Raw genomic sequence first — 12,526 nt, 5'->3', positions numbered from 1 at the left:
TGTCTTCCTGTTACTACCATGTCTTCCTGTTACTACCATGTCTTCCTGTTACTACCATGTCTTCCTGTTACTACCATGTCTTCCTGTTACTACCATGTCTTCCTGTTACTACCGTGTCTTCCTGTTACTACCGTGTCTTCCTGTTACTACCGTGTCTTCCTGTTACTACCGTGTCTTCCTGTCACTACCGTGTCTTCCTGTCACTACCGTGTCTTCCTGTTACTACCGTGTCTTCCTGTTACTACCGTGTCTTCCTGTTACTACCATGTCTTCCTGTTACTACCATGTCTTCCTGTTACTACCATGTCTTCCTGTTACTACCATGTCTTCCTGTTACTACCATGTCTTCCTGTTACTACCATGTCTTCCTGTTACTACCATGTCTTCCTGTTACTACCATGTCTTCCTGTTACTACCATGTCTTCCTGTTACTACCATGTCTTCCTGTTACTACCATGTCTTCCTGTTACTACCATGTCTTCCTGTTACTACCATGTCTTCCTGTTACTACCATGTCTTCCTGTTACTACCATGTCTTCCTGTTACTACCATGTCTTCCTGTTACTACCATGTCTTCCTGTTACTACCATGTCTTCCTGTTACTACCATGTCTTCCTGTTACTACCATGTCTTCCTGTTACTACCATGTCTTCCTGTTACTACCATGTCTTCCTGTTACTACCATGTCTTCCTGTTACTACCATGTCTTCCTGTTACTACCATGTCTTCCTGTTACTACCATGTCTTCCTGTTACTACCATGTCTTCCTGTTACTACCATGTCTTCCTGTTACTACTATGTCTTCCTGTTACTACCATGTCTTCCTGTTACTACCATGTCTTCCTGTTACTACCATGTCTTCCTGTTACTACCATGTCTTCCTGTTACTACCATGTCTTCCTGTTACTGCCATGTCTTCCTGTTACTACCATGTCTTCCTGTTACTACCATGTCTTCCTGTTACTACCATGTCTTCCTGTTACTACCATGTCTTCCTGTTACTACCATGTCTTCCTGTTACTGCCATGTCTTCCTGTTACTGCCATGTCTTCCTGTTACTACCATGTCTTCCTGTTACTGCCATGTCTTCCTGTTACTACCATGTCTTCCTGTTACTACCATGTCTTCCTGTTACTACCATGTCTTCCTGTTACTGCCATGTCTTCCTGTTACTACCATGTCTGTCTGTCTGTCTGTCTGTCTGTCTGTCTGTCTGTCTGTCTGTCTGTCTGTCTGTCTGTCTGTCTGTCTGTCTGTCTGTCTATACCGCTTTATTTCTATCTATCTATCTATCTATCTATCTATCTATCTCTATACTGCTTTATTGCTATCTATCTATCTATCTATCTATCTATCTATCTATCTATCTATCTATCTATCTATCTATCTATCTATCTATCTATCTATCTATCTATCTATCTATCTATACTGCTCTATTGCTATCTATCTATATTGCACTCCACACTGCCCTTTCCCACTTGGATAAAAGGAGCACCTATGTGAGAATGCTGTTCATTGACTACAGCTCAGCGTTCAACACCATAGTGCCCTCAAAGCTCACCACTTAGCTAAGGACCCGGGGACTAAACACCTCCCTCTGCAACTGGATCCTGCACTTCCCGACGGGCTGCCCTAAAGTGGTGAGGGTGGGCAGCAACACATCGGGGTCCCTCAGGGGTGCGTGCTTAGTCCCGTCCTGTACTCCCTGTTCACCCACGACTGCATGGCCGTGCACGACTCAAACACCCTCATTAAATTTGCCGACAACACGGCATGGTAGGCCTGATCCGCCTATAGGGAGAAGGTCAGAGACCTGGCCGTGTGGTGCCAGGACAACAACCTCTCCCTCAATGTGAGCAAGACAAAGGAGCTGATCGTGGACTACAGGAAACGGAGGGCAGAGCACGCCCCCATTGACATCGATGGGGCTGAAGTGGAGCGGGTCGAGAAATTCCTCTCTGTCCACTTCACTAAAAATGTTGACTGGCTGCATCACTGCTTGGTATGGCAACTGCAACGCCCTCGATCACATGGTGCTAAAGAGGGTAGTATGTACGGCCCAGTATATCACTGAGGCCGAGCTCCCTGCCATCCAGGACCTCTATTTCAGGTGGCGTCAGAGGAAGGCCCTAAAAATTGTCAAAGACTCCAGCCACCCAAGTCATAGACTGTTCTCTCTGCTATCGTACGGCAAACGGTACCGATGAACCAAGCCTGGAACCAACAGGACCTTGAACAGCTTCTACCCTCAAGCCACACGACTGCTAAATAGTTAAGTAGTTAACCAATATCTACCCAGACTATCTGCACTGACTCTATTAGCACAAACCTTTTGGACACATATCTACCTCAATTACCTCGTATCCCTGCACATCGACACATTACTGGTACACCTTGTATATAACCAAGTTATCATTACTCAGTACTGGTACCCCTTGTATATAGCCTAGTTATCATTAGTACTGGTACCCCTTGTATATAGCCTAGTTATCATTACTCAGTACTGGTACCCCTTGTATATAACCTAGTTATCATTACTCATTGTGTATCTATTATTACTTGTATTATTACTTATTTAACTTTTCTATTATTTATCTATTTTCTTTCTCTCTACAGTGTTGGGAAGGGCCCATGAGTAAGTATTTCACTGTTAGTCTCTACCTGTTGTTTACAAAGCATGTGACGAATACAATTTGATTTGATTCCTGTCACTAACATGACTTCCTGTATAAATTCCCCCTTATTTCCTGTTTCCTGCAGCGTGAGAGACATGAAGATTGGAAGTGGTCATAACAATGGTTGGAGACAGGAGCATCCCTAAGAGCTTCCTTCCTATGTGGGCCCTGGTCAAAAGAAGTGCACCATATATGGAAAAGGGTACCATCTGGGACACAGCACTTCTCTTCCTGAACCAGACAGGAAAAGCTGACAGGGCCGATAGCTATGAATATCTATCCCCTCTCGCTGAACTTTTTACCTCTCTCTGTCTCTCTCTTATTCTATCTCTCTTTCTCTATTCTTTTTATCTTCCTTTTTCAATCTCTCCTTATCTCTCTCTCCTCTTCTCTCTCTCTCTTTCAATCTCTCTGTCTAGATTTCTTTCGGTCTCTCTCCCTCTTTCAACTCTATCCCTCCCTCTCTCTATGTCTCTTTCTCTCTCTTTCACTCTGTTTATATCTCTCTCCCTCTCCCTCTCCCTCTCTCTCTCTCTCTGTCTCTTTCTCTATTTCACTCTGTTAATATATCTCTCTCTACTCTCTCTACTCTCTCTCTCTCTCTCTCTCTCTCTCTTTCAACTCTCTCCCTCTCCCTCTCTCTATCTGTCTCTTTCTTTCTCTCTCTTTCACTCTGTTTATATCTCTCTCTCCATCTGTCTCTTTCTCTCTCTTTCACTCTGTTTATATCTCTCTCTCTCTCTCTCTCTCTCTCTCTCTCTCTCTCTCTCTCTCTCTCTCCCTCTCCCTCTCTCCATCTGTCTCTCTCTCTCTCTTTCACTCTGTTTATATCTCCCTCTCTCTCTCTCTCTCTCCCCCATCAAAACAAAGTCAAACATAAAAAGAGTCTGACTCAAATCTCAGTCCAAGTAGAGTCAAAGATGTGCCACACCCAGATACACAAACACAGACAGAATGCAAACATTACCAACACAGACCCAAAACACTTGTACTGTTCAGAAACACACCCAAACAGACATACTGTACATACAGTAGCCTGGCTGGATATACTGTATGTGGAACCGCTGTGAAATGCTTAGCAAGTTAGCAGTGTGCGCTAGTAACGTTTCAATCAGTGACGTCACTCGCTCTGAGACCTTGAAGGAGTTGCTTCCCTTTTCTCTGCAAGGGCAGAGGCATTTGTGGAGTGATAGGTAACGCCGCTTCGTAGGAGGCAGTTCAGAGGGTCTCTGGTTCGAGCCCAGGTTGCGGTGAGAAGAGGGACAGAAGCAAACCGTTTACAGAAGTACTCACTACTCACACAGAGCCTTATAGGGCTGGTTTCCCTGACCAAGATTAAACCTAGTCGTGGACTAAAAAGCATGTTCAATAGAGAATATATATTAAAATAGCTTCTTAGTCCAGGGTTAGGTTTAATCTGTGTCCGGTAAACTTGCCCATAGAGGCATACAGAGACCGGCCCAGAACTGACCTGTTTTTGATGTGTAGTTTAACTCCTCCAGAACATCCTCCTCGATTCTCTCTGGGGGGTCCGTGAATGGAGGGGGGGGCGAGGTGGTCCGAGGGAGGGCTGATGGTGGGTAGGGGGGTGAGGGTGGGCAGGGTCAGTGGGGTGAGGGTGGGGTCACCACAGCAGGAGCCTGGGCAGCACTCCCTGAGGAAGAGACAGAGATAGTCAGAGCAGTGAGAGGGAAAACACTACTAATAACCACTGTCAGCTGACAGAGTAGCCTACCAACCCAGTACCAACCTGGTACCAACCCAGTACCAACCCAATACCAACCCAGTACCAACCCAATACCAACCCGGCATGTACCAACCCAATACCAACCCAGCATGTACCAACCCAGTACCAACCCAGCACGTACCAACACACTACCACCCCGGCATGTACCAACCCAGCACGTACCAACCCAACACATACCAACCCAGTACCAACCCAGTACCAACCCGGCATGTACCAACCCAGTACCAACCCAACACATACCAACCCAGTACCAACCCGGCATGTACCAACCCGGTACCAACCCAACACGTACCAACCCAGTACCAACCCAGCACGTACCAACCCAACACATACCAACCCAGTACCAACCCAGCACGTACCACCCCAACACATACCAACCCAGTACCAACCCGGCATGTACCAACCCGGTACCAACCCAACATGGGTTTTTATACAGTGAACAGTCCCATACTTAAAGTGAACCACTAAACCAGAAGAGGTAAATGTGTATAATGTGTCACATCCAGACCCAGCTAATTCTTTCTTCACCACATTGTTTTCACAGCACTCCCAGCTTATCAACATCAAGGAAAGCAACCAGGATTTTAAACTGATCTGAGTTAAAGGTCAAGTGGAGGTCAAATGGGTCAGCTCTTGGTTGTGGCATGGCATTCATACCTAGCTAAATCCTTACTAACTAGCTAAATCCTTACTAACTAGCTAAATCCTTACTAACTAGCTAAGTCCTTACTAACTAGCTAAGTCCTTACTAACTAGCTAAGTCCTTACTAACTAGCTAAATCCTTACTAACTAGCTAAATCCTTACTAACTAGCTAAGTCCTTACTAACTAGCTAAGTCCTTACTAACTAGCTAAGTCCTTACTAACTAGCTAAGTCCTTACTAACTAGCTAAATCCTTACTAACTAGCTAAGTCCTTACTAACTAGCTAAGTCCTTACTAACTAACTAAGTCCTTACTAACTTGCTAAATCCTCAATAACTAGCTAAATCCTCAATAACTAGCTAAATCCTCAATAACTAGCTAAATCCTTACTAACTAGCTAAGTCCTTACTAACTTGCTAAATCCTCAATAACTAGCTAAATCCTTACTAACTGTTTCCCTAGCGTATCTGTCTTAGAAGAAGCAACCAGTTTCCTCAAACATGTCCCATCTGCATAGCTATAAAAAAACAGCCGGTGCTATTCAACAGTAGCGTGGGGCCTGGGGTGGTGTAGTGGATGGTTACAGCCGGTGCTATTCAACAGTAGCGTGGGGCCTGGGGTGGTGTAGTGGATGGTTACAGCCGGTGCTATTCAACAGTAGCGCGGGGCCTGGGGTGGTGTAGTGGATGGTTACAGCCGGTGCTATTCAACAGTAGCGCGGGGCCTGGGGTGGTGTAGTGGATGGTTACAGCCGGTGCTATTCAACAGTAGCGTGGGGCCTGGGGTGGTGTAGTGGATGGTTACAGCCGGTGCTATTCAACAGTAGCGTGGGGCCTGGGGTGGTGTAGTGGATGGTTACAGCCGGTGCTATTCAACAGTAGCGTGGGGCCTGGGGTGGTGTAGTGGATGGTTACAGCCGGTGCTATTCAACAGTAGCGTGGGGCCTGGGGTGGTGTAGTGGATGGTTACAGCCGGTGCTATTCAACAGTAGCGTGGGGCCTGGGGTGGTGTAGTGGATGGTTACAGCCGGTGCTATTCAACAGTAGCGCGTGGTCTGTGGTGGTGTAGTGGATGGTTACAGCCGGTGCTATTCAACAGTAGCGCGGGGTCTGTGGTGGTGTAGTGGATGGTTACAGCCGGTGCTATTCAACAGTAGCGTGGGGCCTGGGGTGGTGTAGTGGATGGTTACAGCCGGTGCTATTCAACAGTAGCGTGGGGCCTGGGGTGGTGTAGTGGATGGTTACAGCCGGTGCTATTCAACAGTAGCGTGGGGCTTGGGGTGGTGTAGTGGATGGTTACAGCAGGTGCTATTCAACAGTAGCGTGGGGCCTGGGGTGGTGTAGTGGATGGTTACAGCCGGTGCTATTCAACAGTAGCGTGGGGCCTGGGGTGGTGTAGTGGATGGTTACAGCCGGTGCTATTCAACAGTAGCGCGTGGTCTGTGGTGGTGTAGTGGATGGTTACAGCCGGTGCTATTCAACAGTAGCGCGTGGTCTGTGGTGGTGTAGTGGATGGTTACAGCCGGTGCTATTCAACAGTAGCGCGTGGTCTGTGGTGGTGTAGTGGATGGTTACAGCCGGTGCTATTCAACAGTAGCGCGTGGTCTGTGGTGGTGTAGTGGATGGTTACAGCCGGTGCTATTCAACAGTAGCGCGTGGTCTGGGGTGGTGTAGTGGATGGTTACAGCCGGTGCTATTCAACAGTAGCGTGGGGCCTGTGGTGGTGTAGTGGATGGTTACAGCCGGTGCTATTCAACAGTAGCGTGGGGCCTGGGGTGGTGTAGTGGATGGTTACAGCCGGTGCTATTCAACAGTAGCGTGGGGCCTGGGGTGGTGTAGTGGATGGTTACAGCCGGTGCTATTCAACAGTAGCGTGGGGCCTGGGGTGGTGTAGTGGATGGTTACAGCCGGTGCTATTCAACAGTAGCGTGGGGCCTGGGGTGGTGTAGTGGATGGTTACAGCCGGTGCTATTCAACAGTAGCGCGGGGCCTGGGGTGGTGTAGTGGATGGTTACAGCCGGTGCTATTCAACAGTAGCGTGGGGCCTGGGGTGGTGTAGTGGATGGTTACAGCCGGTGCTATTCAACAGTAGCGTGGGGCCTGGGGTGGTGTAGTGGATGGTTACAGCCGGTGCTATTCAACAGTAGCGTGGGGCCTGGGGTGGTGTAGTGGATGGTTACAGCCGGTGCTATTCAACAGTAGCGTGGGGCCTGGGGTGGTGTAGTGGATGGTTACTGCCGGTGCTATTCAACAGTAGCGTGTGGCCTGGGATGGAGTAGTGGATGGTTATAGCCGGTGCTATTCAACAGTAGCGCGTGGTCTGTGGTGGTGTAGTGGATGGTTACAGCCGGTGCTATTCAACAGTAGCGCGTGGTCTGTGGTGGTGTAGTGGATGGTTACAGCCGGTGCTATTCAACAGTAGCGCGTGGTCTGGGGTGGTGTAGTGGATGGTTACAGCCGGTGCTATTCAACAGTAGCGTGGGGCCTGTGGTGGTGTAGTGGATGGTTACAGCCGGTGCTATTCAACAGTAGCGTGGGGCCTGGGGTGGTGTAGTGGATGGTTACAGCCGGTGCTATTCAACAGTAGCGTGGGGCCTGGGGTGGTGTAGTGGATGGTTACAGCCGGTGCTATTCAACAGTAGCGTGGGGCCTGGGGTGGTGTAGTGGATGGTTACAGCCGGTGCTATTCAACAGTAGCGCGTGGTCTGTGGTGGTGTAGTGGATGGTTACAGCCGGTGCTATTCAACAGTAGCGTGGGGCCTGGGGTGGTGTAGTGGATGGTTACAGCCGGTGCTATTCAACAGTAGCGTGGGGCCTGGGGTGGTGTAGTGGATGGTTACAGCCGGTGCTATTCAACAGTAGCGCGTGGTCTGTGGTGGTGTAGTGGATGGTTACAGCCGGTGCTATTCAACAGTAGCGTGGGGCCTGGGGTGGTGTAGTGGATGGTTACAGCCGGTGCTATTCAACAGTAGCGTGTGGTCTGTGGTGGTGTAGTGGAGGGTTACAGCCGGTGCTATTCAACAGTAGCGCGGGGCCTGGGGTGGTGTAGTGGATGGTTACAGCCGGTGCTATTCAACAGTAGCGTGGGGCCTGGGGTGGTGTAGTGGATGGTTACAGCCGGTGCTATTCAACAGTAGCGCGGGGCCTGGGGTGGTGTAGTGGATGGTTACAGCCGGTGCTATTCAACAGTAGCGCGGGGCCTGGGGTGGTGTAGTGGATGGTTACAGCCGGTGCTATTCAACAGTAGCGTGGGGCCTGGGGTGGTGTAGTGGATGGTTACAGCCGGTGCTATTCAACAGTAGCGTGGGGCCTGGGGTGGTGTAGTGGATGGTTACAGCCGGTGCTATTCAACAGTAGCGTGGGGCCTGGGGTGGTGTAGTGGATGGTTACTACCGGTGCTATTCAACAGTAGCGTGTGGCCTGGGATGGAGTAGTGGATGGTTATAGCCGGTGCTATTCAACAGTAGCGCGGGGTCTGGGGTGGTGTAGTGGATGGTTACAGCCGGTGCTATTCAACAGTAGCGCGGGGCCTGGGGTGGTGTAGTGGATGGTTACAGCCGGTGCTATTCAACAGTAGCGCGGGGCCTGGGGTGGTGTAGTGGATGGTTACAGCCGGTGCTATTCAACAGTAGCGTGGGGCCTGGGGTGGTGTAGTGGATGGTTACAGCCGGTGCTATTCAACAGTAGCGTGGGGCCTGGGGTGGTGTAGTGGATGGTTACAGCCGGTGCTATTCAACAGTAGCGTGGGGCCTGGGGTGGTGTAGTGGATGGTTACTACCGGTGCTATTCAACAGTAGCGTGTGGCCTGGGATGGAGTAGTGGATGGTTATAGCCGGTGCTATTCAACAGTAGCGCGTGGTCTGTGGTGGTGTAGTGGATGGTTACAGCCGGTGCTATTCAACAGTAGCGCGTGGTCTGTGGTGGTGTAGTGGATGGTTACAGCCGGTGCTATTCAACAGTAGCGTGGGGCCTGGGGTGGTGTAGTGGATGGTTACAGCCGGTGCTATTCAACAGTAGCGTGTGGCCTGGGATGGAGTAGTGGATGGTTATAGCCGGTGCTATTCAACAGTAGCGCGTGGTCTGTGGTGGTGTAGTGGATGGTTACAGCCGGTGCTATTCAACAGTAGCGCGTGGTCTGTGGTGGTGTAGTGGATGGTTACAGCCGGTGCTATTCAACAGTAGCGTGGGGCCTGGGGTGGTGTAGTGGATGGTTACAGCCGGTGCTATTCAACAGTAGCGTGGGGCCTGGGGTGGTGTAGTGGATGGTTACAGCCGGTGCTATTCAACAGTAGCGTGTGGCCTGGGGTGGTGTAGTGTATGGTTACAGCCGCTGCCTTCAGAACATATGTCAAATCAAATCAAATCAAATTGTATTAGTCACCTGCGCCGAATACAACCGGTGTAGACCTTACAGTGAAATGCTTACTTACGAGCCCCTAACCGACAGTGCAGTTAAAAAAAATGTGGAAAAGAATAAGAGATAAAAGTAACAAGTAATTAAAGAGCAGTAAAAAATAACAATATATACAGGGGGGTGCTGGTACAGAGTCAATGTGTGGGGGCACCGGTTAGTTGAGGTAGTATGTACATGTAGGTAGAGTTAATTTAAGTGACTATGCATAGATGACAACAGAGAGAGTGGCAGTGGTGTGGACAGGGGAGGGGGGGGGCAATGTGAATAGTCTGGGTAGCCATTTGACTAGATGTTCAGGAGTCTTATGGCTTGGGGCTAGAAGCTGTTTAGAAGCCTCTTGGACCTAGACTTAGCGCTCCGATACCGCTTGCCGTGTGGTAGTAGAGAGAACAGTCTATGACTAGGGTGGCTGGAGTCTTTGACAATTTTCAGGCCCTTCCTCTGACACCGCCTGGTATAGAGGTCCTGGATGGCAGGAAGCTTGACCACAGTGATGTACTGGGCAGTTCGCACTACACTCTGTAGTACCTTGCGGTTGCAGGCAGAGCAGTTGCCATACCAGGCAGTGATGCAACCAGTCAGGATGCTCTCGATGGTGCAGCTATAGATCCTTTTGAGGACATGTAAGCTGGTTTGTTGGAGTGGGTTTAAATCCGAGTCATTCTACCATTCTAACACACTCCTTCCTACTTTCCTGTCACTCTACATTGTCACTGACCAATAAACACGAAAAGGAGTAGCTTTACCAGTCAGGCGTGTAGACTGAAGCCAGGACTCCAGACTAACTTTTTCAGTTGGTTGTGCCACCAACTGGTTTGGTCGCACCAATTTTTTTCGCAGTTTCACGGAAAATATATTTTTTTGTAATCACCTTAGTCATTCACAGAGCTTTAGATGGTGTAATAGAACACTGAGAAGAAAGGCTATTCAATAAATGTTTGTTGTTTAATTGTTTGTTTAATTGTTTGTTTAATCTTCTAACAGGAACACATGATTCAAGGTATTTTGATGTACAATCTAATCCAGTGATTGTCATGAATTGTTGTTCAATAGAGATGAATTTGCCTACATCTTTATGTGCACTAATATCATAGGCTAATTAATTCACCACGAGGAAGTGAAAATTCTAAACACATTAGCTAGATCGCTAACACTCAATATAGTACCCAGTGTCAGTAGTCATGTACTAATCTATCAGTAAATGTATTGTCATAAAACAAAAACGTTGCAGTTGTTGCCTACATATGCTGCATGTGCACTATAATGCACTACTTCTGAACAGAGTCATACGGGAGACATTTGGGATGCAGACAATGCCTCTAGTCTTGCTCTCCTCTCTCCAGAGCAGTACAGTAGTTAACTAGGCTAATGAGATGCGTTTTTGTTTATGTGGTTAACACTTCTCTGATTGGTTCATATACACATTGTTTATGAGGTTACCTCTTCGCTGATTGGTTCACATACAAATGATTGTTTATGCATTTAAGTCTTCTTTGATTTGTTCATATACACATTCCACACATATGACCTCAAATGACACAATATATGAATAAATGACATTTTATTTTTGTGTCAAATCGCAAATTGGCAACCCATCCCTTATGGGATTAATTGACACATAAACAAACATTACAACAATTCAGTATGATAATTAAATGATAATTATTCTTTCGGTGTTCTCTGCAATGCATAAAGAGTGTCAGAATATTGGCCCAATAGTCGATAGCTAGCAAGATTTCTTACATTTTGATTAGACAGATGAGCCATTTACTATATTAGTTTCACTTATGGAGTCTATTCATACAGTTGGATAGAAAGGGAAATCAGACAGACAGTAAGTCATTATCAACCAAGAAAATGCTGCTGACAGACAGTAAGTCACTATCAACCAAGAGAATGCTGCAGACAGTAGCTAGCTAACCGACCAGGCCTGTGTGACAGACAGTAGCTAGCTAACCGACCAGGCCTGTGTGACAGACAGTAGCTAGCTAACCGACCAGGCCTGTGTGACAGACAGTAGCTAGCTAACCGACCAGGCCTGTGTGACAGACAGTAGCTAGCTAACCGACCAGGCCTGTGTGACAGACAGTAGCTAGCTAACCGACCAGGCCTGTGTGACAGACAGTAGCTAGCTAACCGACCAGGCCTGTGTGACAGACAGTAGCTAGCTAACCGACCAGGCCTGTGTGACAGACGGTAGCTAGCTAACCGACCAGGCCTGTGTGACAGACAGTAGCTAGCTAACCGACCAGGCCTGTGTGACAGACGGTAGCTAGCTAACCGACCAGGCCTGTGTGACAGACGGTAGCTAGCTAACCGACCAGGCCTGTGTGACAGACAGTAGCTAGCTAACCGACCATGCCTGTGTGACAGACAGTCGCTAGCTAACCGACCAGGCCTGTGTGACAGACAGTAGCTAGCTAACCGACCAGGCCTGTGTGACAGACAGTAGCTAGCTAACCGACCAGGCCTGTGTGACAGACAGTAGCTAGCTAACCGATCAGGCCTGTGTGACAGACAGTAGCTAGCTAACTGACCAGGCCTGTGTGACAGACAGTAGCTAGCTAACCGACCAGGCCTGTGTGACAGACAGTAGCTAGCTAACCGACCAGGCCTGTGTGACAGACAGTAGCTAGCTAACCGATCAGGCCTGTGTGACAGACAGTAGCTAGCTAACTGACCAGGCCTGTGTGACAGACAGTAGCTAGCTAACCGACCAGGCCTGTGTGACAGACAGTAGCTAGCTAACCGACCAGGCCTGTGTGACAGACAGTAGCTAGCTAACCGACCAGGCCTGTGTGACAGACAGTAGCTAGCTAACCGACCAGGCCTGTGTGACAGACATCGCCTTCACCTCTCCTTTAACGCACATAATCACAGGACCCCCCTTCAAGCTAATGAGCAGTAATTCTAACAGTGTAATTAATACATTTCACATATGCTATCGAAAAAAATAATAGTTAGGCTGTGTTTATGATTAGAATACAAACAAATATATATTTCAAATAACACAATAGCATTTTCATTAGTTTATATTACGACTATAT

The 12,526-nt window shown here is 48.3% G+C and overlaps 1 protein-coding gene across 1 annotated transcript in view; it reads right to left on the bottom strand.

Annotated features, from left to right (window-relative positions):
- Positions 1-3,467: 3,467 nt before the first annotated feature.
- The window catches only part of LOC120036899 (protein Shroom3-like), a 51,812-nt gene continuing 42,753 nt past the window's right edge, over positions 3,468-12,526 (bottom strand). Inside the window, exon 3 of the mRNA XM_038983189.1 lies at positions 3,468-4,329. Coding sequence (XP_038839117.1) covers positions 4,071-4,329 — 259 coding nt within the window. The 3' untranslated portion in view covers positions 3,468-4,070. The remainder of the gene's footprint in view (positions 4,330-12,526) is intronic.

This window comes from Salvelinus namaycush, unplaced genomic scaffold (assembly GCF_016432855.1).
Source record: "Salvelinus namaycush isolate Seneca unplaced genomic scaffold, SaNama_1.0 Scaffold1503, whole genome shotgun sequence".
Lineage (NCBI taxonomy): Eukaryota > Metazoa > Chordata > Actinopteri > Salmoniformes > Salmonidae > Salvelinus > Salvelinus namaycush.
Note: the sequence above shows the minus strand (reverse complement) of the source record. Positions and strands in the feature narration are given on the sequence as shown.